At 52.2% G+C, this 23004-nt stretch overlaps 2 protein-coding genes across 2 annotated transcripts in view; both read left to right on the top strand.

The window, feature by feature from the left end:
* DNAH2 (dynein axonemal heavy chain 2) overlaps positions 1–17410 on the top strand; it is a gene marked incomplete at its 5' end in the record, with an annotated part of 134042 nt that extends 116632 nt beyond the window's left edge. Inside the window, 14 exons of the mRNA XM_081969514.1 lie at positions 500–626; positions 2377–2563; positions 3939–4087; positions 6412–6595; positions 6704–6894; positions 9498–9689; positions 10577–10761; positions 11848–12076; positions 13033–13184; positions 15181–15295; positions 15491–15667; positions 15783–15857; positions 16906–17056; positions 17178–17410. Coding sequence (XP_081825640.1) covers positions 500–626; positions 2377–2563; positions 3939–4087; positions 6412–6595; positions 6704–6894; positions 9498–9689; positions 10577–10761; positions 11848–12076; positions 13033–13184; positions 15181–15295; positions 15491–15667; positions 15783–15857; positions 16906–17056; positions 17178–17332 — 2269 coding nt within the window. The 3' untranslated portion in view covers positions 17333–17410. The remainder of the gene's footprint in view (positions 1–499; positions 627–2376; positions 2564–3938; positions 4088–6411; positions 6596–6703; positions 6895–9497; positions 9690–10576; positions 10762–11847; positions 12077–13032; positions 13185–15180; positions 15296–15490; positions 15668–15782; positions 15858–16905; positions 17057–17177) is intronic.
* A 1292-nt stretch (positions 17411–18702) lies between these two features.
* The window catches only part of LOC309400743 (uncharacterized protein), a 38274-nt gene continuing 33972 nt past the window's right edge, over positions 18703–23004 (top strand). Inside the window, exon 1 of the mRNA XM_081969379.1 lies at positions 18703–18873. Within this exon, the coding sequence (XP_081825505.1) occupies positions 18802–18873 (72 nt within the window). The 5' untranslated portion in view covers positions 18703–18801. The remainder of the gene's footprint in view (positions 18874–23004) is intronic.

The raw sequence follows: 23004 nt of genomic DNA, 5'->3' as shown, positions 1-23004 counted from the left end.
AGCTGGCTTCTGCTCTCACATGCCCTGTCTTCATTTTACGATGGTCAGTAAGTGAACCCTGTCATCATTAAGAGAACCGGTGGGCCGCTATGGCCGTGCTTTGGCTGGAACTAGAAATAATTGCCACTTTTCGGCAATAAAAGAACCATTGCAATGACCTCAGGATGCTGCAAACGGCTGTCGATGATCCGGATTGTAAGTCTTCGTTTAGGGTCCGTCGTAACTTTGAGTGACCGGTCGTAAATCGAGGACTGGCTGTACAGGTTCAAGTTGGCAGCTCACAAGTTCTGCAGCGAGTGGGAGCATTGTGTGGGGATCCCCCCCCCCCGGAGGCTGTCTCTTTTGCTTGCAGGATGATGGGCGTTGGAGTCCTCCCGGTGAGGCAAGGGGCAGGGTCAGTGTGAAATTAAGGGGGGACTCCAGCCACTGCGGACGGAGTGAGGCCTGAGACACACACACACACACCCACACCTCACCAAGATGTGTCTCCTTTGCACAGGTACACCTGCCGGGGTCTCTTCGAGCGACACAAGCTGCTCTTTAGCTTCCAGATGTGCGCCAAGATTCTGGAAATGTCCGGCACCCTCAAGATGGACGAGTACAACTTCTTCCTGCGGGGCGGAGTGGTTAGTGCTGGAGAGGGGGGGGTAACACACTTTGGAGGGGGTGAGACTGGCGTTGCTTGTTGGTTTATTTAATTGATATCCCGCCTTGATTGTTTTGTAAGTGATTCAAACAGGTGAACTTACCTGGTGCTCCTCCCCCCCCCTTCCTATTTTCCCCACAACGACAACCCTGTGCGGTGGGTTGGGCTGAGACAGAGGGACTGGCCCAAAGTCAAAGGCCAAACTAGAACTCCCATTTCCTGGTGATTGGCCCAGAGTCACTCAGCTGGCTTTCATGCCTAAGGCGGGACTAGAACTCCCAATCTCCTGGTGATTGGCCCAGAGTCACCCAGCCGGCTTTCATGCCTAAGGCGGGACTAGAACTCCCATTTTCTGGTGATTGGCCCAGAGTCACCCAGCCGGCTTCCATGCCTAAGGCGGGACTAGAACTCCCAATCTCCTGGTGATTGGCCCAGAGTCACCCAGCCGGCTTCCATGCCTAAGGCGGGACTAGAACTCCCAGTCTCCTGGTGATTGGCCCAGAGTCACCCAGCCGACTTCCATGCCTAAGGCGGGACTAGAACTCCCAGTCTCCTGGTGATTGGCCCAGAGTCACCCAGCCGGCTTCCATGCCTAAGGCGGGACTAGAACTCCCAGTCTCCTGGTGATTGGCCCAGAGTCACCCAGCCGGCTTCCATGCCTAAGGCGGGACTAGAACTCCCAGTCTCCTGGTGATTGGCCCAGAGTCACCCAGCCGGCTTCCATGCCTAAGGCGGGACTAGAACTCCCAGTCTCCTGGTGATTGGCCCAGAGTCACCCAGCCGGCTTCCATGCCTAAGGCGGGACTAGAACTCCCAGTCTCCTGGTGATTGGCCCAGAGTCACCCAGCCGACTTCCATGCCTAAGGCGGGACTAGAACTCACCGTCTCCTGGTGATTGGCCCAAAGTCACCCAGCCAGCTTTCATATCACTGAACAACTGTGGCATGAAAGGTTGTGAATTGGGGGCAAGACTCACTTAACCCTGTCTCACTTAACAACAGAAATTGTTTGGGCTCAACGGCGGTCGCGAGTCGAGAATGATCTATATCTGATTTTTTCCCCTACAAGCTTCAGTAGTCAGACGACCGAGACGGCAGTATCTGAACACAAATCCTTTTAAAACATTCCCTATTTTATTGCGGTTTTCATTCCGGGGACTTGTTATTACCCCTTTGCAAGTCCCTGGATGTTGTGCCAGGCGCGCGGTCCAGTCGTCCGAGGAGAACTTGGGCAAGGGCTCTGCGTCGGAGGCAGAGAGGGAGGCAGAGGAACAGCTGGAGCCTGTTCCCCGTGGGCGCACGCGCAGAGCTGCCAGGAGACCAGAACAGCTAAGGGAGCAGGGTCGACTTGGGAGTAAAGCCCCACCTCGGAGGTGATTGGCCCCTCCCATAGGAACGGGGGGGGGGGGGGTTTGCAGGAAACAATTGGTTTACTCGGTCGATTCAAGAGTGGAAAGTTCCCTGCGTGAGTCTTAAGAGTCTGTGCCACGTTTTGCCTTCCCTGCGTTTGGAACCTAGCTGTCTAGCAGCTTGCCAAGGGAGATAAGGTCCGTGTGGATGAATATTCCTCGGAAAGACTGTTTGCTGACTGCGAAGGAAAGGAATTCACAGTCGCGGCGATCAAACAGGCCAGGACAATGCGCTCGAAATGAAATCGCTTGGCCCAGAGGGGAGGGAGGCCCTTTTGCAAAAGCTGTCCTCCCCTCCCCGCTTTCTGTCTCCACCTGGCAGGTGCTGGACCGGGAAGGGCAGATGGACAACCCTTGCACCAGCTGGCTCTCCGACATCTACTGGGACAACGTGACGGAGCTGGACAAGCTGACCAATTTCCACGGCATCATGAATTCCTTCGAACAGTATCCCAGGGACTGGAACCTTTGGTACACCAGCTCCAAGCCGGAGAAGGCCATGCTGCCAGGTCTGACCCCCCCTTTCTCCTCCCCCCCCCCCCCCCCCGCAATCTCCTCACGTGGGGTCCTTGGTGCTCTCTGCGTTTGATTGTTTTCTTGCAGACGTTTCATGACCCAACTAGGGAACGTCATCCGTGCTACATACGCAAAGCTCACGGCCTTCTAGGACTGATGGTGGTCCCTAGTTGGGTCATGAAACGTCTGCAAGAAAATCACCAAGCTCAGACAGCACCAAGGACCCCTCAGTCTTCCTCCTGTCCTCCTCCTCCTTTCCTCTCCTCTCCTCTTCCTTCTTCCCCCTTTTCTTCTTCTTCTTCTCCTTCCCTTCTTTTCTTCCACTCCTCCAACCCCACTCCCTCCTAACACTGATAATGTTAATCCCTAGTTTGGTAATGAAACTCCTGCAAACAACCTCAGAGGACCCCACAGTCGTTCTCCTCCTCCTCCTCCTCCTCCTCGTCTCTGCAAACCCCACTCCCTTCTAGCACTGATGATGTTCCCTAGTTGGGTCTTGAAATGTCTACAAGAAAATAACCCAACTCAGAGATCACCAAGGACCACTTGGTCTTCCTCCCCTCCTTTTCCTCCTTCTGCTCTTTCTCCTTCTCCCCCTCCTCCCCTTCTTCTCCTCCACTCCACAAACCTTACTCTTTTCTAGCACTGATAATGTTCTCTAGTTGGGTCATGAAACGTCTGCAAGAAAACCACCAAGCTCAGAGGACTCCACAGTTGTCATCCTCCTCCTCCTCTTCCTCCCTCGCCTCCTCCTCTTCCCCCTCCTCTTCCTCCTCCTCCTCTCCTTTTCCTTCCTCCACTCCACAAACCTCACTCCCTTCTAGCACTGATGATGTTCCCTAGTTGGGTCATGAAACGTCTGCAAGAAAACCACCAAGCTCAGAGGACTCCACAGTTGTCATCCTCCTCCTCCTCTTCCTCCCTCGCCTCCTCCTCTTCCCCCTCCTCTTCCTCCTCCTCCTCTCCTTTTCCTTCCTCCACTCCACAAACCTCACTCCCTTCTAGCACTGATGATGTTCCCTAGTTGGGTTATGAAACGTCTGCAAGAAAACCACCCAGCTCAGGGAGCACCAAGGGCCACTTGCTCTTCCTCCTCCCCTCTTCCTTCATCTCCCTTTTCTCCTCCTCCTCCTCTCCCTCCTCCTCCTCTCTGCAAACCCCACTCCCTGCTAGCACTGATGATGTTCCCTAGTTGGGTCATGAAACGTCTGCAAGAAAACCACCCAGCTCAGGGAGCACCAAGGACCCCTAACGAGCAGCAGAAGGGGGGTGGGAGCTGGCTCTCTAGGCCAGGCAGGCTTCTCTCCAGCCCCCCCCCCCCTAACCCTCTCTTCCTGCCCCTTCTCCCCCACCCCAACCCCATTCCAGGCGAGTGGGAAAACTCCTGCAACCAAATGCAACGGATGCTGGTCGTCCGGTCTCTGCGGCCGGATCGGGTGGCCTTCTGCGTCACGGCCTTCATCGTCTCCAACCTGGGCTCTCAGTTTATCGAGCCCCCCGTGCTGAACATGAAGTCGGTGAGTGGGGGGGGGGGGGTCCCTCCGAGTGGTGAAACTCAAAACTTTTCCCTTACCAATTCTGTGGGCGTGGTGTGGTGGTGGGCGTGGCTTGGTGGTGGGCGTGGCTTGGTGGGGATCATGTGACTGGGTGGACATGGCCAATTAAAAAAAATATTTTTTAAAAGCTTTAAAAACTTTTTAAAAAGTTCTGAAGATTGCACCGCACAGCTGCTTGTCGTAGCTGATGGTGGGAACCCTTTTTTGAAACTTTTTAAAGCACTTTTAAACTACGGGTTAAAAAATGCTTTAAAAAAGTTTTTTAAAAGTCCTGATGATTGCGCGGCACAGCTGATTTTGAAACTTTTTTTAGCATTTTTTAACACCAGTTTGGGAGAATTGGTAGTTAAAAAATGCTTTAAAAAGTTTTTTTTAAGAAAACCGATGATCAGCTGTGCCCTATGATCATCGGATTTTTTTTTTACTTTTTGAAGGAAATTTTTACTACCAGTAAATTCATTTCACCCCTAGTCCCTCGCCGGCTAGGGGGGGGGAGACGCAGGGCAACTTCCCCAACTCCCTTCTGATTTTGGTTGGGGAGATGATCTCCCCCCCCCTTAATATTTTCCCCCATGTGGCACAGTCCCAATTTTGCTACGGGTAGTTCTCGGCTTACCATTTTTCCTTCGAAGTTACAAACGGTGCCGAAAAAGGGGACTTTGCGTCCATTTTTCACACTTCATGACCGTTTCCGCCTCCCACCTGTTCAAAATTCCGACCGTTAGCAACCGACTCGTATTTACGACGCTCGCAACGTCCCGGGGGGGGGGGTGTCACGCGATTTCCTCTTTGTTTTTTTTGCGACCTTTGGGCGAGCAACGGGGAAGACGGATTTGTTGAACGCAACGGTGTTGTGTCAATGAACAGCTGCAGTGATTCACTTAATGCCTGTGGCAAGGGAAGATCGGAATACAGGGCAAAGCTCGCTCGAGAATGGTCCCACTTAGCAACATGGGAATGTTGGGTCTCGATTTGTGGTCGTAAGTCGAGGACTGCTTGTACTTGGTTGTTCTCTGCCTAGAGTACAGGAATCTGCCCCAATTCTGCTGTTGACATAGTGCAGGGGTGTCCAAACTTGGGAACTTTAAGACTTGTGGACTTCAATTCTCAGAATTCCCCAGCCAGCTATGCTGGCTGGGGAATTCTGGGAGTTGAAGACCACAAGTCTTAAAGTTCCCAAGTTTGGACACCCCTGATCTAAAAGAAGTAGAAAAATGTTCATCCTTATATGTAAAAAATAAGGATTGTTTTTCCCCCACTCAAAAAGAGATTTCAAGAGATCAATCAATACACAATACAATACAATACAATAGCAAAATAGAGCTAGAAGGACCTCAGAGGTCTTCTAGTCCAACCCCCTGCTTAAGCAGGGGACCTCATACCATCTTGTGGCCTTCCAATGTTGGCGCATTTGCAACTTACAGATTAACAGAGTTGGAAGGGACCTTGGAGGTCATCTAGTCCAACGCCCAAGTAGACTCGACCTCATTTTTGACAGATGGCAGCCTAGTCTCTTCTTGAAAGCTTCCAGGGATGAAGCTCCCACAACTTCTGAAGGCAACTCGTTCCATTGAATATAGAATAACAGAGTTGGAAGGGACCTTGTAGGTCATCTAGTCCAACCCCCTGCCCAAACAGGAGACCTTACGCCATTTCTGACAGATGATAGCCCGGTCTCTTCTTGAAAGCTTCCAGGGATGAAGCTCCCACAACTTCTGAAGGCAGCTTCTAAACCATGGGTGGATTGCTGGTCTCATTGTCAGAAAATTCCTCCTTAATTCCAGGTTGCTTCCCTCTTAGATTAGTTTCCATCCGTTGCTTCTTGTCCTGCCTTCGGGGGCTTTGGAGAATAGGTGGACCCCCTTCTTCTTTGGGGCAGCTCCTCAAATACTGGAATTCTACTATCATGTCATCCTTCGTCCTTCTCTTCGTTAAACGAACCGAATAACAGAAGAGAATTTGGAGGTCATCTAGTCCAGCCCCCTGCTGAAGCAGAAGATCTTATACCATTTTAGACAAGTGGCTGTCCAGTCTTCTTTTAAACACCTCCAGTGATGGAGCACCTTCTGGTGGCAAGCAGTTCCCCTGGTTAACTGTCCTCACTGTCAGGAAGCTTCTCCTTAATTCTAGGTTGCTTCTCTCCTTGGTTAGTTTCCATCCATTGTTTCTTGTCCTGCCTTCAGGTGCTTTGGAGAACAGGTTGACCCCTTCTTCTTCTTTGGGGAGGCCCCTCAAATACTCAGATGCTAACTCCCACCTTATTCTCTCCTGCTTTCTGCTTGCAGGTGGTGGACGACTCCACCACAAAGACCCCGCTGATCTTCGTCCTGTCTTCGGGCGTGGACCCCACCTCCTCCCTGCTTCAGCTGGCAGAGCAGTCGGGCATGGCTCAACGTTTCCACGCCCTGTCCTTGGGTCAGGGCCAGGCACCCATCGCCACGCGTATGATTAAGGACGGGGTCCACCAGGGTGAGTGCCAAGCCCCTTTCCTCTCCCTTACCAGGACGGGCAACTTCATCTTCATCACTCCTCAATCCGGAAGCCTTGGTGAGTCTTCCTGGGCCTTCACCTCCACAGGTAACTGGGTCTTCCTGGCCAACTGTCACCTGTCTCTGTCCTGGATGCCACAGCTGGACAAACTGGTGGAACAGCTGCAGGTCGAAGAGCCGCACCCTTCCTTCCGCCTGTGGCTCAGCTCCAGCCCCCACCCCGAATTCCCCATCTCTATCCTGCAGGCGGGCATCAAAATGACAACGGAACCCCCCACGGTAAGAACGGAGAGCCCCTGGGAGGGGGCCGCGTCTTTCCCAAGCTGGCCCCACATGTGCCCTGCAAGTAACTGTCACTCAGAAAGCGCACACACAGGTAACTGATTCAGCAGGATTCCTTCGCTTCTCTTTACACATGAAGTAAATATACAATACACAAAAGGGGGTTTTCCAACGTGGTAGCAAATACAAGCAAAATGCAGGCAGAGAAGAGTTTCAGTTCAGAGCAGCAGACTAGTTTAGAACTCAGCACAGACTCGGAGCCGCAGAGCTAAGCCATGCCCAGGCTCCTTGTTGTCTTCTTGTTGCTCACCCAGCAAATACTCTGAAACAGCCCTCTTTGGCTGTCCCAATTGCCACGTCTATTCATTGGCTGACCTTGTTGCCATGCCTCTGCCAAGTCATTTTCGTCTTCTCTCGGTCTAAGCCAGGGGTGTCAAACACAAGGCCCGCGATGTGGTCGGATCCGGCCCGCAGGGCTGTCTGCGGCTTCGGCCCGGTCTGCCCAATGCGAAGAGGAAACACGCCAGGGGTTTGGGGAATGAGGTCAAGCTGGCCATACCCACCCAGTTGGCCTTCAATGAAATTGAGTTTGACACGCCTGGTCTAAGCAGTCAGTTTCCAATCCTTGAGAGTTAATTTCAAGCAAGATCCGTTTCCTATGGAGCAGAAGAGGAGGAGACAACCAGGAGTATCTAACCGTGGCAACTTTGAAGGCTTGTGGACTTCAACACCCAGAATTCCCCAGCCGGCTGGCTCTTTTGCCCCACTTTGCTGAAGTCAAGGTATATTACGTTTGCCACATTCCCTCCGTCTGTTAAGAAAGTTACCCTATCCACACACAAAAAGGAAGGAAATAATCTAGCCACCTTTCTCATTCTCCTATCCGTGCTGACTTCTGGCAAACGCTGGCTGGCTGGGGGATTCTGGGAGTTGAAGAGCAACAAAGAGGATTAGGGGACTGGAGGCTAAAACATATGAAGAACGGTTGCAGGAACTGGGTATGTCTACCTTAAGAGAAAGAAGGACTAGGGGAGACATGATAGCAGTCTTCCAATATCTCAGGGGTTGCCCCAAAGAAGAGGGAGTCAAGCTATTCTCCAAAGCACCTGAGGGTAGAACAAGAAGCAATGGGTGGAAACTAATCAAGGAGAGAAGCAACTTAGAACTGAGGAGAAACTTCCTGACAGTTAGAACAATGAATCAGTGGAACAGAAGTTGCCTCCAGAAGTTGTGAATGCCCCAACACTGGAAGTCTTTAAGAAGATGTTGGATAGCCATTTGTCTGGAACGGTATAGGGTTTCCTGCCTAGGCAGGGGGTTGGACTAGAAGACCTCCAAGGTCCCTTTCAACTCTACTATTATATTGTATTGTATTGTAAGTCTACAAGTCTCCAAGTTGCCAAGTTTGGAGATTTCTCTTCTCCATAAACACACAACCTCAGCAGATTCAGACAGTGAGGAGGTTGGGGAGGAACATGGGCCAGTCCTGGAGGCTGAGGAAAGCTCAGACGAGGGCTCACGACTGCAATAGACGTCCAGAAGCGCCGGGGGCTGTCGGGATGGAAACCCAAGGCCCATTAGCCCCCAAAGCCGCTGCGCCAGCAAAGAGCTTACTTGCCCCCTCGGCAGGCAGCAATAGAGAGCCAAGGGCTCTCTCTAGGGCTCTTAGAGGCAGGGAGCGAGCGAGCGGACGAGCGGTGACCAGATGGCCGGGTCCCGGGGTGAGCGAGCGAGGGGGCGTTCACCGCTGGAACCGGTTCTAAACGGCACGCCAGATTTGTTTGAACCTCTTCTAGCGAACCGGTTAGAACCGGCAGGAACCCACCCCTGGCCTGGCAGCCCTCCAAGTCAGATAAGGTCCGTGACCGTAAATCCTCCTTTGAGAGACTTTGCTGGAGCAGAATTCACATAAAGTTTTGAGTTTGAGTTTGAGTTCTATTAAATTTATATACCGCCCCCCTCTCCCCGCAGGGACTCGGGGCGGTGTACAGACAGTACATATAAAACAACAAAGCAGGAACAACAAAACGTTAGACAACCAACATAAACATACGGTCTGTATAATGCCCGAAGTCATTTCTAGTTTAAAACGGTCTAAAACCAAATTAAAACCCCCAAATTTACAATATTAAAAAGCCATCCAGGAAGGTCAGTAATAGATTGTACTTATGATTACGATTAGGCTGGGTGGGTCTTGAGTTTCTTACGGAAGGAGCGGAGATCAACAGTAGTTCTAATGTCAGGGGGGAGTTCGTTCCAGAGGGTTGGGCCCATCACAGAGAAGGCCCTACTCCTGGGCACCGCCCGCCCACATTGTCTAGCGGAGGGTACCCGGAGGAGACCCTCCCTGTGTGAGCGGATTGGTCGTAGGGATGTATGGGGTAGAATGCGATCTCGCAAATAACTAGGTCCCGAGCCATGAAGCGCTTTGAAGATGATAAAAGGGGTTTTTGTCGGGACCCGGAGTTTGCTTCAGGCTCTCGGGAAGCCTCGGTCAGCTTTTTCTCCATCCAGACGATGGGCCCTTCAAGAATCTAGAATGTTTCATCCTGGATCTTCCCAGCCTCCCCAAACCGTCTTTCCTGGCTTGTCTCCCGCAGGGCTTGAAGGCGAACATGAAGCGCTTGTACCAGCTGATCACGGACCCCCAGTTCAACCGTTGCACCAAGCCCAGCAAGTACAAGAAGCTGCTCTTTGCCCTCTGCTTCTTCCACAGCGTCCTGCTGGAGCGCAAGAAGTTCCTGCAACTCGGCTGGAACATCATCTACGGCTTCAACGACTCCGATTTTGAGGTGGGGGGTCGCCTTAGAGGGAGGCGATGGGGGGCAGGTGGGACAGAGACATCGAAAGCTCCGTGGACTCTGCCTTGGTGGCATGATGGCCTGACCATAATCCTAAATCCCTAGCACTAATGCTAATTTAAATCCTAATCCTAACCTGGTCTGTTTTGGTGATCTGACCCTAACACTAACCCTAATCTTAATTCTAACCCTAATCTTAATCTTAATCCAAATCTGGTTTCTCTTGGTGGCTTGATGGCCTGACCCTAAGAAGTCTATTAAGAAAGTGACCCTATCAAAAATAGACGATAAAAAGGTCTAGCCACTTTTGTTCTTTGCCCTATCCATACTGAATTCTGGGAAATCTTTGCTGGCTGGGGAATTCTGGGAGTTGAAGTCCACAAGTCTTAAAGTTGCCAAGGTCGGACACTCCTGATTTAAGACTTGTGGACTTCAACTCCCAGAATTCCCCAGCCAGCTCTCTTTTTTTCTCACTGCTGAAGTGAAGATATATTACGTTTACTGCATACCCACCGTCTATTAAGAAAGTTACCCTATGTGGCTGGCTGGGGAATTCTGGGAGTTGAAGTCCACATGTCTTAAAGTGGCCAAGGTTGGAGACCCCTGATTTTAAGACTTGTGGACTTCAACTCCCAGAATTCCCCAGCCAGCTCTCATTTTTTTCTCACTTTGCTGAAGTGAAGATATATTACATTTACTGCATACCCACCGTCTATTAAGAAAATTACCCTATGTGGCTGGCTGGGGAATTCTGGAAGTTGAAGTCCACAAGTCTTAAAAGTGGCCACGATTGCAAAACACCATTCAGTGTTGTTTTTGGCTTGGGTTGGAGATCACGCTGGGGCTCCCCTCCCCATCCACACTCACCTGTCTGCCAGGTATCCGAGAACCTCCTGAGCCTCTACCTGGACGAGTACGAGGACACCCCGTGGGACGCTCTGAAGTACCTGATCGCAGGGGTCAACTACGGGGGCCACGTGACGGACGACTGGGACCGGCGTCTCCTGACCACCTACATCAACGACTACTTCTGCGATCAAACCGTGGCCGCCCCCTTCTTCAAGTAGGTCCTGGGGTGGGGAGGGTTGTGGGTGCGTGTGAAAGGCTGCAAGGGCTGGCGGGGTTGCGGGAGGGGAGGAAAGCAGGAAGGAGGTTTCCCTGGGAGAGAAGCCCAACCGGGAGCTCGGTTGGCGCTGACGGGAAGCCCTGGGGGGGGGGGGTGTCTAAGGTTGAGTTAGGAGACCCTTGACAAGCTACTTTGCCCTTGGGTTTCCTGCCTCAGCTGCTCTATTCTAAACTGTATTGTATTGTATTCTGTTCATTATTCTATTCTATTCTATATTCCATTCTACATTCTGTTCTATATTCCATATTCTATTCTACATTCTATTCTATTCTATTCTCTATATTCTATTTTACATTCTACATTCTGTTCTATTCTATATTCTATTCTATTCTATTCTATATTCTATTCTATTTTATTCTAGATTCTATTCTACAATCTGTTCTATTCTATTCCTACATTCTACATTTTATTCTATATTCTATATTCTATTCTATTTTATTCTAGATTCTATTCTACATTTTGTTCTATTCTAGATTCTATTCTATATTTTATTCTACATTCTAGATTCTATTCTAATTCTACATTCTATATTCTATATTCTATTCTACATTCTGTTCTATTCTATTCTATTCTATTCTATATTCTATTCTATATTCTATTTTATTCTATTCTATTCTATTCTACTCTTCTATATTCTTTTCTATTCCATATTCCATATTCTGTTCTATATTCTATTCTATTCTACTATTCTATATTCTATTCTATACCATATTCCATTCTATTCTATTCCTATTCCTATTCTATTCCACATTCCATATTCCATATTCTGTTCCGTTCCATTCCATTTCTATTCTATCCCTATCCCTACTGGTTCATCCACACTTTTCTATTTTCTTTCAATGAAGAAAGCCATTATCATTATCATCATCATCATCATCAACAACAACAACAACAACAACAACAATAATAATAATAATAATAATTTTTTGCAATAAAAGCTTGAGCAAAGCTCAGTGCGTAGCAACCTGTCCTTTGCATGGGATCCGAGCGTCGCCCGCTTCTCCTAAGCGCTTCTCTCTGCAGGCTAACGGTGCTGGACACTTACTACATCCCCAAGGACGGGAACCTCTCCTCCTACAAGGAGTACATCAGCCTCCTGCCGGGCATGGACCCCCCGGAGGCCTTCGGCCAGCACCCCAACGCCGACGTGGCCTCGCAGATCACCGAGGCCCGGACGCTCTTCGAAACGCTGCTCTCCCTCCAGCCCCAAACCACCCCCACCGGGGTAGCCGGGCAGAGCCGCGAGGACAAGGTAACGGCCTCTTTGCAAAACCGGGTCTGGCCCGGTTCGAGCTGCTCGTGTCGTGGACAGAGACGTCCAAGCGGGTTTAGCCTGGCGCGGGTGCCGGTTCCAGGAAGTTTTATCCGAGTATTTCAGCGAAGGGGTCCCGTCCGCTAAAGGAGCCAAGACCGATACACAAATACAAATTTTATACACTTATGATAACTTCCTTAATAATTCCCTGAATCCTAACTGTATCACATTCCTCATTACTCCCCTGACACATATTTCTTTCGATCGGATTCCTCCACAGGTAGTCCTCAACTTACGACCGTGGTGGAGCCCACAATTTGGGTTGCTAAATGAGACGTTTGTTCAGGGAATTTGGTCCTGGTCTAGGCACGTGCCCAGAGAGAGGGCTCAGTGTGCCATAGTTTTGCCTCTCCCATCCGTAATGGTTGTTCGGTTCCTTCTTAAAAACCTCCCTTGATGGTATTTCTGGCGGCAGGCAGTCCCGCGGATAAATTAATTGAATAACAGCATTGGAAGGGACCTTGGAGGTCTTCTAGTCTAACCCCCTGCTCAAGCAGGGGACCCTATGCACCGTTTCAAACCAACGGCTGTCCAATCTTTTCTTCAAAACCCTCCAGTGTTGGAGCCACCTACACCTTCTAGTGGCAAGCAGTTCCACGGGTTAATTGGGAAATGCTTCCTGGATTCCAGGTTGCTTCTCTGCTTGGTTAGTTTCCATCCGTTGCTTCTTGTCCTGCCTTCGGGGGCTTTGGAGAACCGGTTGACGCCCCCCCCTTCTTTGGGGCAGCCCCACAAATACTGGAAAACGGCTCTCGTGTCTCCATTCTTCCTCTGTTTTAGCCTCCAGCCCCCTAATCCTCTTAGCTGCTCTTCAGCTCCCCCTGGTGGAAAACGAGGGACTTGACCGGTCTCTCTTCACCTTGCTCTCTTATGCGTCCCTTTCACCCACGCAGGTTCTGGAGCTCTCCTCCGACGTGCGGAGCAAGATTCCCGAGGAGATCGACTATGAGGGCACCTGCAAGGTGCTTTCCACTGATCCCTCCCCTCTCAACGTGGTCCTGTTGCAAGAGATCCAGCGTTACAACTCCTTGTTGCAGATCATCAGGTGAGGGGGGCCACCCACTCCTTCATCCATGGGGTGGTGAGGTTTGGGGGGGGGGTCATCGCTGGTTTGCAAATCCCAAATAGAGCATCTGGGTCAAAACACCAGAGCTTCCCCCTTTTTACTCATTGTAGTAGAGACAGTCCTCGACTTAACGACCATAAATTTCTGTGGCTAGGTGAGACTGTTGTTGTTTTGCCCCATTTTACATCCGTTCTTGCCAGCGTTGTTAAGTGAATCCCTGCAGGTATGAAGTTAGTAGCACGGTTGTTAAGTGAATTCGTGCAGTTGTTAATGACACGGTCATTAAATGAATCCGGTTTCCCCGTTGACTCTGCTGGTCAGTAGGTCGCAAAAGGGGATCACATTATCCTGGGAGACTACGACCGTCATAAATATGAGTCGGTGGCCAAGCGCCTGAATTTGATCACATGACCATGGGGATACTGCAATGGTTCTAAGTATGGAAAATGGTCATATGTCATTTTTCCCAGTGCTGTTGTATCTCTGCACGGTCACTAAACGAGGACTGTTTGTAGTTCCTTCCAGGAGGAACTCCCGGCAGGTGTCCTGAAGAAAGAATGGCCTGTTTCATCCTGGATGTTGGATTATTTGGGGTGAACGATGATAGTTTAAGGACTTAGACCCATGTTTCTTAACTTTGATAACTTTAAGATCGGTGGACTTCAACTCCCAGAATTCCCCAGTCAGCATTGAATTACAAGTAACAATGGCTGTGATTTTAAAATGAAGTTTGAATTTAATGGCCATCAAATTTAATTAAAAAGCATACTTGGAATGATGAAGTGGAAGTGTCTATGGATGACAAAAAAATAGACAAGAGAAGGGAAAGATGTACAGGCTGTCCTCAATTGCAACAGATTATTTGGTGACCATTTGAAGTTACAGCCGCACTGAAAAAGTGACTTACGACTGTTTTTCACACTTACGACGATCGCTGCGTCTATAGCATCACGTGATCTAAATTCAGACCCTTGGGAAGTGTCTCATATTTATGATGGTCACATGATCCCCTTTTGTGACTTTCTGCCAAGTGAGGTCAATGGGGAAGCTGGATTTATTTAACAACCATGTTATTCACTTAACAACTGCAGCAGTTCACTTAACAACCATGTTATTCACTTTATTTATTTAACAACCATGTTATTCACTTAACAACTGCAGCAGTTCACTTAACAACTGTGGCAGGAAAGGTGGTAAAACGGGGAGAAAGTCATTTAACTGTTTCACTTAGCATCAGAAATTTGGGGGTCCATTTTGGAATGGAAATGAGTGGTGTGGTGGCCTAGAGGTGGAGCTCTCGCCTCAAAATCAGGAGGCCGTGAGTTCGATCCTAGGTAGATGCAGATTATTTCTCTCTTCAAGCACAATGAGAATAATCTGCTGAACAAAACTCCGCATTGGCAACAGGGAAGGGCATCCGGCCAATAAACATTCAGTTCCCTTCAGTTGCCTAAGACTCCACCCCTCAAGGGGTTGTGGCAGAGGATGATGATGTTGCTTGTGGAATGGAAACGCCGGACAGTCATAAGTCGAGGGCTGCCTGTGCAGACTTTCGGCGTGGATGATGAAGCGAAAAAGCCGAGGATGGGAAAACGTCTACAAGGCAATTGGGAGAGAATCTGAGAGATCACGCATCATTATTTTGATTTATTTTCTTTCGGAAAATTGATATTGCCGCCTGCTCGGTGGCTTAAACACGGATAGAAAAACCACGCGAAAGAAATAAAAATAACAAAATAAGAAATTATTACAATTATAAACCCCCCCCAGCCCCCCCCCCCGGCAACGACACACATTCATACAAACCGTAATGCTTAGAAAGCGATCGTTGCCGAACCTGTTCCTCTTCCTTCTTTGGGGAGTGTGGGCTTCGGTGTCCTTCCCCCCCCCCCCCGGCCCTAAATTGTGTGTCCAACGCGCACACCTGAGCCCCCCACCCCATTATTCTGACCCCTGCTTGTCCCCCCTTTTACAGCTCATCGCTGGTGGAGCTGGAGAAAGGCATTCAAGGCTTAGTGGTCATGTCGACGGATCTGGAAGAGATTTTCAATTGCATTTTTGACGCCCGCGTGCCCCCCATGTGGGAAAGGGTGAGGGTCTCCTGGCTGCTGGCGGCCACCCCCTTCCTCCTTTTGAGCCCTGGGGGGGGGGTCTCCTCTGCCCCATGGCCTCTTCGCAGGCAGGGAGACCCCGGTCTCTGGAGAAACACTCCCCCTCCTCAAATAGGGCCAGGAACTGGCGCCTTCTCAACTGTGGCCGCCCCCCCTCCTTTTGTCCCCCTGCAGGCCTACTCTTCCCAGAAGCCCCTGGCCGCTTGGACCCGGGATCTGGGCCTGCGGGTGGACCAGTTTGCCCGCTGGGCAAAGACGGCTCACCCGCCTGTACTCTTTTGGCTCTCGGGCTTCACCTTTCCCACGGGGTTCCTGACGGCTGTCCTGCAGGCCGCCGCACGGCAGAACAACGTACGGAGGGAGCGCGTTGGGGAGGGCAGCGGATCAGGTGGACGGGAGGGGGCGGGTGAACGACACTCACCCTCGAGGGGTCTGACACCCGGGGTTTTTTGGGGGGGGGGTGTAGATCTCTGTGGACACCCTGAGCTGGGAGTTCATCGTCTCCACGGTAGACGACAACAATCTGGTGTACGCCCCCAAGGTGAGTGCTCCCCCCTCCCGTCCAATTAAGCACCCGTCCCCCAAATAAGCCCCCCGCCGCTCTGCCCAAGGCAAGCACCCCCTCCTTTCTCCTCCAGGGTAAGCACCCCTTTCCTGGTAAGTACCCCTCCCCGCCGTCTAAGGTGTGCACCAGTGGTGGATTCCTACCGGTTCGGATCGGTTCGGCTGAACCGGTTGTGTTTCAGCAGCTGGGGTCGCTGGAACCGGCAGCCCAGGCCGGCCACGCCCCACGAACGGTGCCGCCATCTTGCTTTCAGCATCTGCGCATGCGCAGAACATTTTTTATTGCATTGTGCAGCAGTGGCCTGGCAAAACCCAACCCTAGTATGCACCCCTCCCCTGCCCCAAGGTAAGTGCCCCTTCCCCTCCCCTCTCCCTCCCAGTAAGTGCCCCTCCCCTCCTCCAAGGTAAGCAACCCCTCCCCTTCTGTTCCCCCCAAGTAAGCCCCCTTCCCCACCCGTAAGTCCTCCCTCCTCTCCCCTCCTCCCAAAGCAAGCACCCTTCCCTTCCCCCAGTAAGTGCCCCTCCCCCTCCTACCCAGGTAAACGCCCTCCCCTCCCCTCCCAAGGTAAGCCCCCTCCCACAATAAGTGTTCCCTTGCCTCCAAAACACCCGCTTTCTGCCCCTCCCCCCAGGAAAGTGCCCCCTTCACGCCAAGGGAAGCTCCCCCTCCCCTTTGCTCACTCATTAAGCCCCTTCCCCTCCTACCTAGGTAGAAGCCCCCTCCTCCTCGCCTACCTAGGTAGAAGCCCCCTCCTCCTCGCCTACCTAGGTAGAAGCCCCCTCCTCCTCGCCTACCTAGGTAGAAGCCCCCTCCTCCTCGCCTACCTAGATAGAAGCCCCCTCCTCGCCTACCTAGGTAGAAGCCCCCTCCTCCTCGCTTACCTAGGTAGAAGCCCCCGCCCCAAGGTGAGTACCCCCTCCCCTGAGTTAAGCCCCCCCGTTCCCAGGACAGATGCCCCCTTCTCTTGCCCTCTGTGGCCATTGGAAGAAGGCCGCTTCACTCTCTGCCCCTCCCCCCAATGCAGGAGGGTGTGTGGATCCGGGGTCTCTTCCTGGAGGGGGCCGGCTGGGACAAGAAGAACTCCTGCTTGGTGGAGGCCGAGCCCATGCAGCTGGTCTGCCCCATCCCCACCATCCACTTCAAGCCCGTGGAGAACAAGAAGAAGAGCGGCAAAGGTGGGCACTGGGGGGCACTGGCGGGAGTCTGCGGGGGGGGGCAACCGGTTCTTCCCCTCCACTCCCCCGTGACCCTTCCTCTCTCTCTCTCTCCTCTCCCTCCCTCCCTCCCCGCCTCCAGGCATCTACTCCTGCCCTTGCTACTACTACCCCAACCGGGCGGGCACCTCCGGGCGGCCCTCCTTCATTATCGGAGTGGACCTGCGCTCCGGAGCGACGCCCCCCGACCACTGGATCAAGCGTGGCACCGCCCTGCTGATGAGCCTGGATGCATGAAGCTGGGGGCGGGGAGCACAGACCCCCCCCTTCTCTCTGCCACGTCTAAACACCCCCCCCTCTCTAGGAAATTTTAAATAAAGCTATTTGGTGACTGTTTCTAACTGTGGTCCTCCCCGCCCGCCCCCATCCCCACGCCCGCCTTCCAAGGGGGTCCCCGGTAAAGCTGGGGGGCCTCCATTGCAGCCACACTTCCCACAGGTTTATAGATTGGGGGAGGGGGCGTTGAGCAGCTCCCCCAACCCAAGGCTTTGGGGTGACAGCCCCCCTCCCCCCGGAGGCCTGAGGGAGGGAGGGACAGAGGCTGCCAACTGGGCACAAGGAGAGAAAGGGGCACGCTCCTTTCCTTGCCAAGCCGGGGTGGTCTACGTGCCTCGGGGTGCCCCTTCCCCTGGGCAGGCAGGGACCAGGGGGAGTGGGGAGTGGGGGGACAGGTCAGCCAGTCAGTGCCCAGGCCAGTTAGGGGGCAAAGGAAGCTGGTGGGAGGGGGTCAGTTGGGAGCCTGGGATGGAAGGAGGGAGGCTGCCAGCTTGGCACAAGGAGAGAAAGAGGCACCCTCCTTTCCTTGCCAAGTGAGGGTGGTCTACGTGCCTCGGGGTGCCCCTTCCTCTGTGCAGGCATGGGCCACTGGGCATGGTTAGCAGGGGGGGGGGGCAACTACTGCCCAGGCCAGTTAGGGTGCTATCAATCCAGTGAGGGGGGGGGAGTTGGGGGTCTGGCTCATAGAGGAATCCTGGAAAGGAGAGACAGAGGCTGCCAGCTGGGCACAAGGAGAGAAAGGGGCACCCTCCTTTCCTTGCAAAGCCGGGGGTGGTCTACGTGCCTCAGGGTGCCCCTTCCCCTGGGCAGGTATGAGCCAGGGGGGCAAGGTGAGCAGGGGGGGGGCTAATGCCCAGGCTAGATGGGGGGGGGGGCTAAGGAAGCCGGTGGAAGGTGGGCAGTCGGGGCATGGGATGGAAGGGGGGCACAAGGAGAGCGGGGGGGGGCACCCTCATTGTCAAGCCAGGGTGGTCTACATGCCTCGGGGTGGCCCTTCCCCTGGGCAGGCAGGACCCAGGAGGCAGGGTGAGCTAGTGCCAAGGCCAGTTAGGGGGCTAATTAAGCCAGTGTATGGGGGGGGGGGGCAGTTGGAGGTCCCGCTTATCCAGAGAGGGACAGTGCCAGCTGGGCACACGCAGAGAAAGGGGCACCTTCCCTTGCCAAGGGGGGGTGGTCTACGTGCCTCGGGGTGCCCCTTCCGCTGGGCAGTCAGGGGGCGGGGCGATTGGGGGAGGGGGCGGGGCGAGGGCGTGGCGGCTCCTGCCCAGGCAGCCCGAGTGACACCAGCGGGAGGGGGGGAGGGGGGGGGTAGCGCGAGTCGGGAAATGCAACTGCGCAACGGGCTGGACTTTCCAGGCACCGACGCCCCACGCGCGACAGGGGAGGGGGGGAGGGAAGGCAGCCCACCCCTCCCTCCCCGCGGGCGAGGAATGCCAGTGCGGGGCAGCCTCGGGGTCCCGGCAGGACCTGGGCGGGGGGCTTCAGCTGCCCCGCAGTGCCAGGTAAGCGAAAGTGCGCAACTTGGCTCGGACCTCGCTCCCGGGGCGGACTCCCCTCCCTCCCTCCTTCCCCCCCAGAAGGGGGTCTCCAGTTGGGGAGGGGGGGACTCTCCTTCCCCAAATGGGGGTGGTCTCAAAATTGTCTGGGAGGGGTGGATGGGCTTCTCCTCTCCTTCTTCCCCTCCCGTCCTATCCGGACGGGGGGAGCAGGCAAAGGGGCGGGGGTCTCCTCCCATCCGGCTGCCCCATCCCCTGTCCTCCTTGGAGGGTCTTTGAGTTGCGGCGCATTGGCTTTGATCTTCCTGATTTGGGGGGGGGGAAGGGGGAGGCTGAGCTGAAGGCTGAGTGAGCCCCCTCCCCATGCCAGGGAAGGGGTGGGGGGCTGCGCGTGCCACGGGCTGGGGTCTCCCGGCCGTAGCTGGCTCCTTGGCTGCCCTCCTCCTCCTCCTCCATCGATCGCGGACCCCCCTCGTGAAATGGGTGGGTGGGTGGAAAATGCCCCCCCTCTGTCACTCCCCACCCCCCGCCCTCTTCCTTCCCGGGGGTCGTTTTACATCTCTTTCTTTCACTTAACCATGGCTCTGTTTGATCAGCAATAAGTAGCGTTGGAAGGGGCCCTGGAGGTCATCTAGCCCAACCCGCTACCTGCTGAAGCCGGAGTTGGCTGGCTCCGCTTCTCTTCCACGCCCGATGTCGGGAACCTCGCCAACAGCCCGGCCAGGTTGTTCCCGTCGGGAACTCGAACCCAGCACCCCCAAACCCTCCCTCTGGACTCGCGGTTAAGCCATCATCTCTCTCTCTCCCCCCCCCCCCATTAGAAAAAATAGGATTATCCCCCGCCCCACACTGGACTGCTTTGATATGTAAATTTTAAAATGGGGGGGGGGCGCTTCCCTGCACCTGGTGTTCCTATTGGACGGATTGAGAGAGCCCTGCAGCTGTTTGGCCCAATCGGAACAGAGGGGGGGGGTTGCCCTGTGCCACAGCTGCCTGCAAGAGGGGGTGAAGCGGGCAGAAGGGGGAGAAGTGAAAGGAGATCTGGTTGGTTTATGTATTTATTAATTATTAATATTTATTATTATTTATTGGGGGGAATTGAAGCGGGTTTGGGGAATTCTGGGAATTGAAGTCCACCCATCTTCAAGTCAGAAAAGTTTGAAAAACTACCCCTCCCCACCCCCTCGCAATACTGCTTTCCTTCCAGGGACCCAACCCCTGATAAACCAAACCAAACCATGATTCTCCCCCCCCAAAACCCGGGTTTGAATCCAATCACTGCATTCTAAACCATCATTCTGGGTTTATTTGCTGTAACCAAATCCTGCCTTGTGAGAAGATTGTCTCCAAATGGCTCCATTGACTCTCCCAAATAGACTTGGGTTTGGCTTGGCTCTGTAGCGGGCCAATTTAATGAAACGGGCGAGTAGCTCCTGAGCATGTACAGAGTGCCAGAAAGAGCCAACACGTAACGCAGTAAAGAGACAAGCACAACAGCGAATGCTCTGCAATATTCGCAACGTGGTTTTCTCTCGATGTAGGGAGGAAGGTCCCATCGTCCCCAGCCTGCAGAGCCATGGGGAGAGAGAGATGGGAGTTGTGATCCCGCAGCTATTGTCAATGGGCGTTGTCATGCAATGGATGGCCAGCAGAGGGCAACCAAAGATTAGGAAAGACCCAGAAATCATCCCTTTCCCTTAGTTAAGAAAAGGTTGGTTGGAAAAAAATAATAAAACCTATTTTTAAAGTGTTCTTAAAAATAAAATTAAAAAAAGACAGTACTGTATAATGGTCAAAGCTAGAAACCAGGTGACAGGGAGTTCTAGTCCTCCTACAGCCAGCCAGCTGTCTCTCAGGCCAGGATTAGTGTTCCTGAGCATCTACAGAGCGCAAGCGAGCTCTGGATTCCAATTTCAGTATCCTGGATCCCGGTTGGGGTTTTTTAAAAATAAAAATAAAAATTTGCTGCCTTTGAGCAAAACATTTACCTCCCCATTGGGTTTCATACACTAATCCGGCCCAATTTGCTCACACAACTTTAGCTAATGAATGTGCGTAAAATGGGTGAGTGTTTTAAAACAAAGCCAAAACTTTGGCAAATGGTTCGGTCTGGAAAAGCCGCCGCAGCGCCTGTTTATATATGTATGTATGTATGTATGTATGTATGTATGTATTTGTGTTACAACCCCTGGTATGCCCAAATATGTATGTGTGTGTGTTGTATTTGTGCATACCAGGGGTTGTAACACACACACACACACACACACATACATACATACATACATACATATGTATTTGTGTTACAACCCCTGGTATGCCCAAATATGGGAGGGAGCTCACTACTCCCCCTTTCTGTCCTTCGGCTCATTACAGAAGACCATCCAGGCAGAAAACCATTTTTTTTTAATGTTGCCTTTGCTATGTTTGTGTTGTATTTGTGCTGATAAATAAATAAAGGGAGACTAGTATAGATCTATTTCAAGCTATTTAGCTCTCATCAGCTAGCCATAGCTGATGAGAGCTAAATAGCTTGAAATAGATCTATACTAGTCTCTCTTTATTTATCAGCACAAATACAACAGATAGATAGATGATAGATAGATAGATAGATGATAAATAGATAGATAGATAGATGATTGATAGATAGATAGATAGATAGATAGAGATAAATAGATAGATGATAGATAGATAGATAGATAGATAGATAGATAGATAGATAGACAGATAGATAGATAGATGATAGATAGATTGATAGAAGATAGATGATAGATAGATAGATAGATAGCTCTGTTGCGCACACACACACACACACACAAACAGACAGGTATATTTTCACACCTACCCCTCCACCCCCTTCCCCTTTGCTCCTGGGATGCAATGGGACCCAAACCCCTCAATCTTGCTTCTCTTGTTACGCCAAAGCCGAGGCTGTAATTCCCCTCTTAATTACCGTTTTCAGCCAATTTAGCCGGGGCTCCCTAACACTTTTCCCCGGGTTTTAGGCCCGTATGTTGCCCGCAAGGAACCATAAGGCTTCGGATTTAATGAGCAGGTGTGAAGAACATGTTTACCAAACGCCTGGTTCTCATCTCTCCTCTCTTAGGGACTAGAAGCTTGGTAATGTGGCGGATTTTAACCCTCCCGGGGGGCTTTGATTTCTGCCGAGACAGATGCCAGGAGGAGGACCAGAGCGAGTTGGGCAAAGCGTCTTCATCTAACTCCCCCCGCCGCTTTAAAATAAAAATTTTTTGGGGGGGGGTGCTTAATTTAATTCCGGAAAGGGTGCTTCAATTCCCACGGCGCCTGGTTCGTTGGAGTCGTTGGAAACTTAAGAAGGTCCCAATTCACTCCGTGTGGCTGAGTCTGTAAGGGCCTCTCCAATGACTGCCACCATCTGCCCGGGTCTAGCCGCTAGGCAGCACTGTCTTTGGGGTCTTCACTCCTCAATGAGTTTTAATTTTGGGGGGGGGACACTACCCAAAGTCGTCTCTTCTGCATGCCCCCCACTCCCGATGTCTCATTGTTTTATTTTCTTTCTTTATAAATTAAATTTATATGCCGTCCACCTAACCTGGGCAGCTTACCAACCCGGTACAAGTTTCAATATAAGTAGACTTACGACCACGACCAAGCCTGAACTGTCTTGTCGCTCAGCGAGAGCGGCATGGAGTAAGTTTTCCCTCGTTTTACGAGCCGTTTGCACCCTGGCTGTTAAGTGAATCGCTGCAGGTGCTATGTTAGCAAAAGTGGGATTCAAACTGATCGTAGACATCGCCGGTGGGCCATCCCGTCTGCCCTGGCTCTATGCCCTCCTACTAGGGCACAGAAGGGGCTACCGCGAAACGTGAAACAAGTCGTCCCGCAGCGAACCACCAGTAACCAAATGTGAAATCCGCGCTGCGTTAGGGACACGGTCTTTAAGTGAATCCAGCTTCCCCCTCGCCGTTTACGACCCCGCTGCGACCGTCGTAAACGGGTGCCCGTTTCGATCGCGTGACCGTGGGGACGCTGCGTCGTAAGTGTTTGAGTCGAGAGCAAAGGGTCGCAAGCATGGAAAAGGGTCGCGAGTCTGTTTTTTTTTTCCAGTGCCGTTGCAAGTTTGAGGGGTCGCGAAAGGAGCTGCTGTAAGACGAGGAA

Source organism: Natrix helvetica (genome assembly GCF_964273705.1).
Source record: "Natrix helvetica genome assembly, chromosome: W".
Classification (NCBI taxonomy): domain Eukaryota; kingdom Metazoa; phylum Chordata; class Lepidosauria; order Squamata; family Natricidae; genus Natrix; species Natrix helvetica.
Note: the sequence above shows the minus strand (reverse complement) of the source record. Positions and strands in the feature narration are given on the sequence as shown.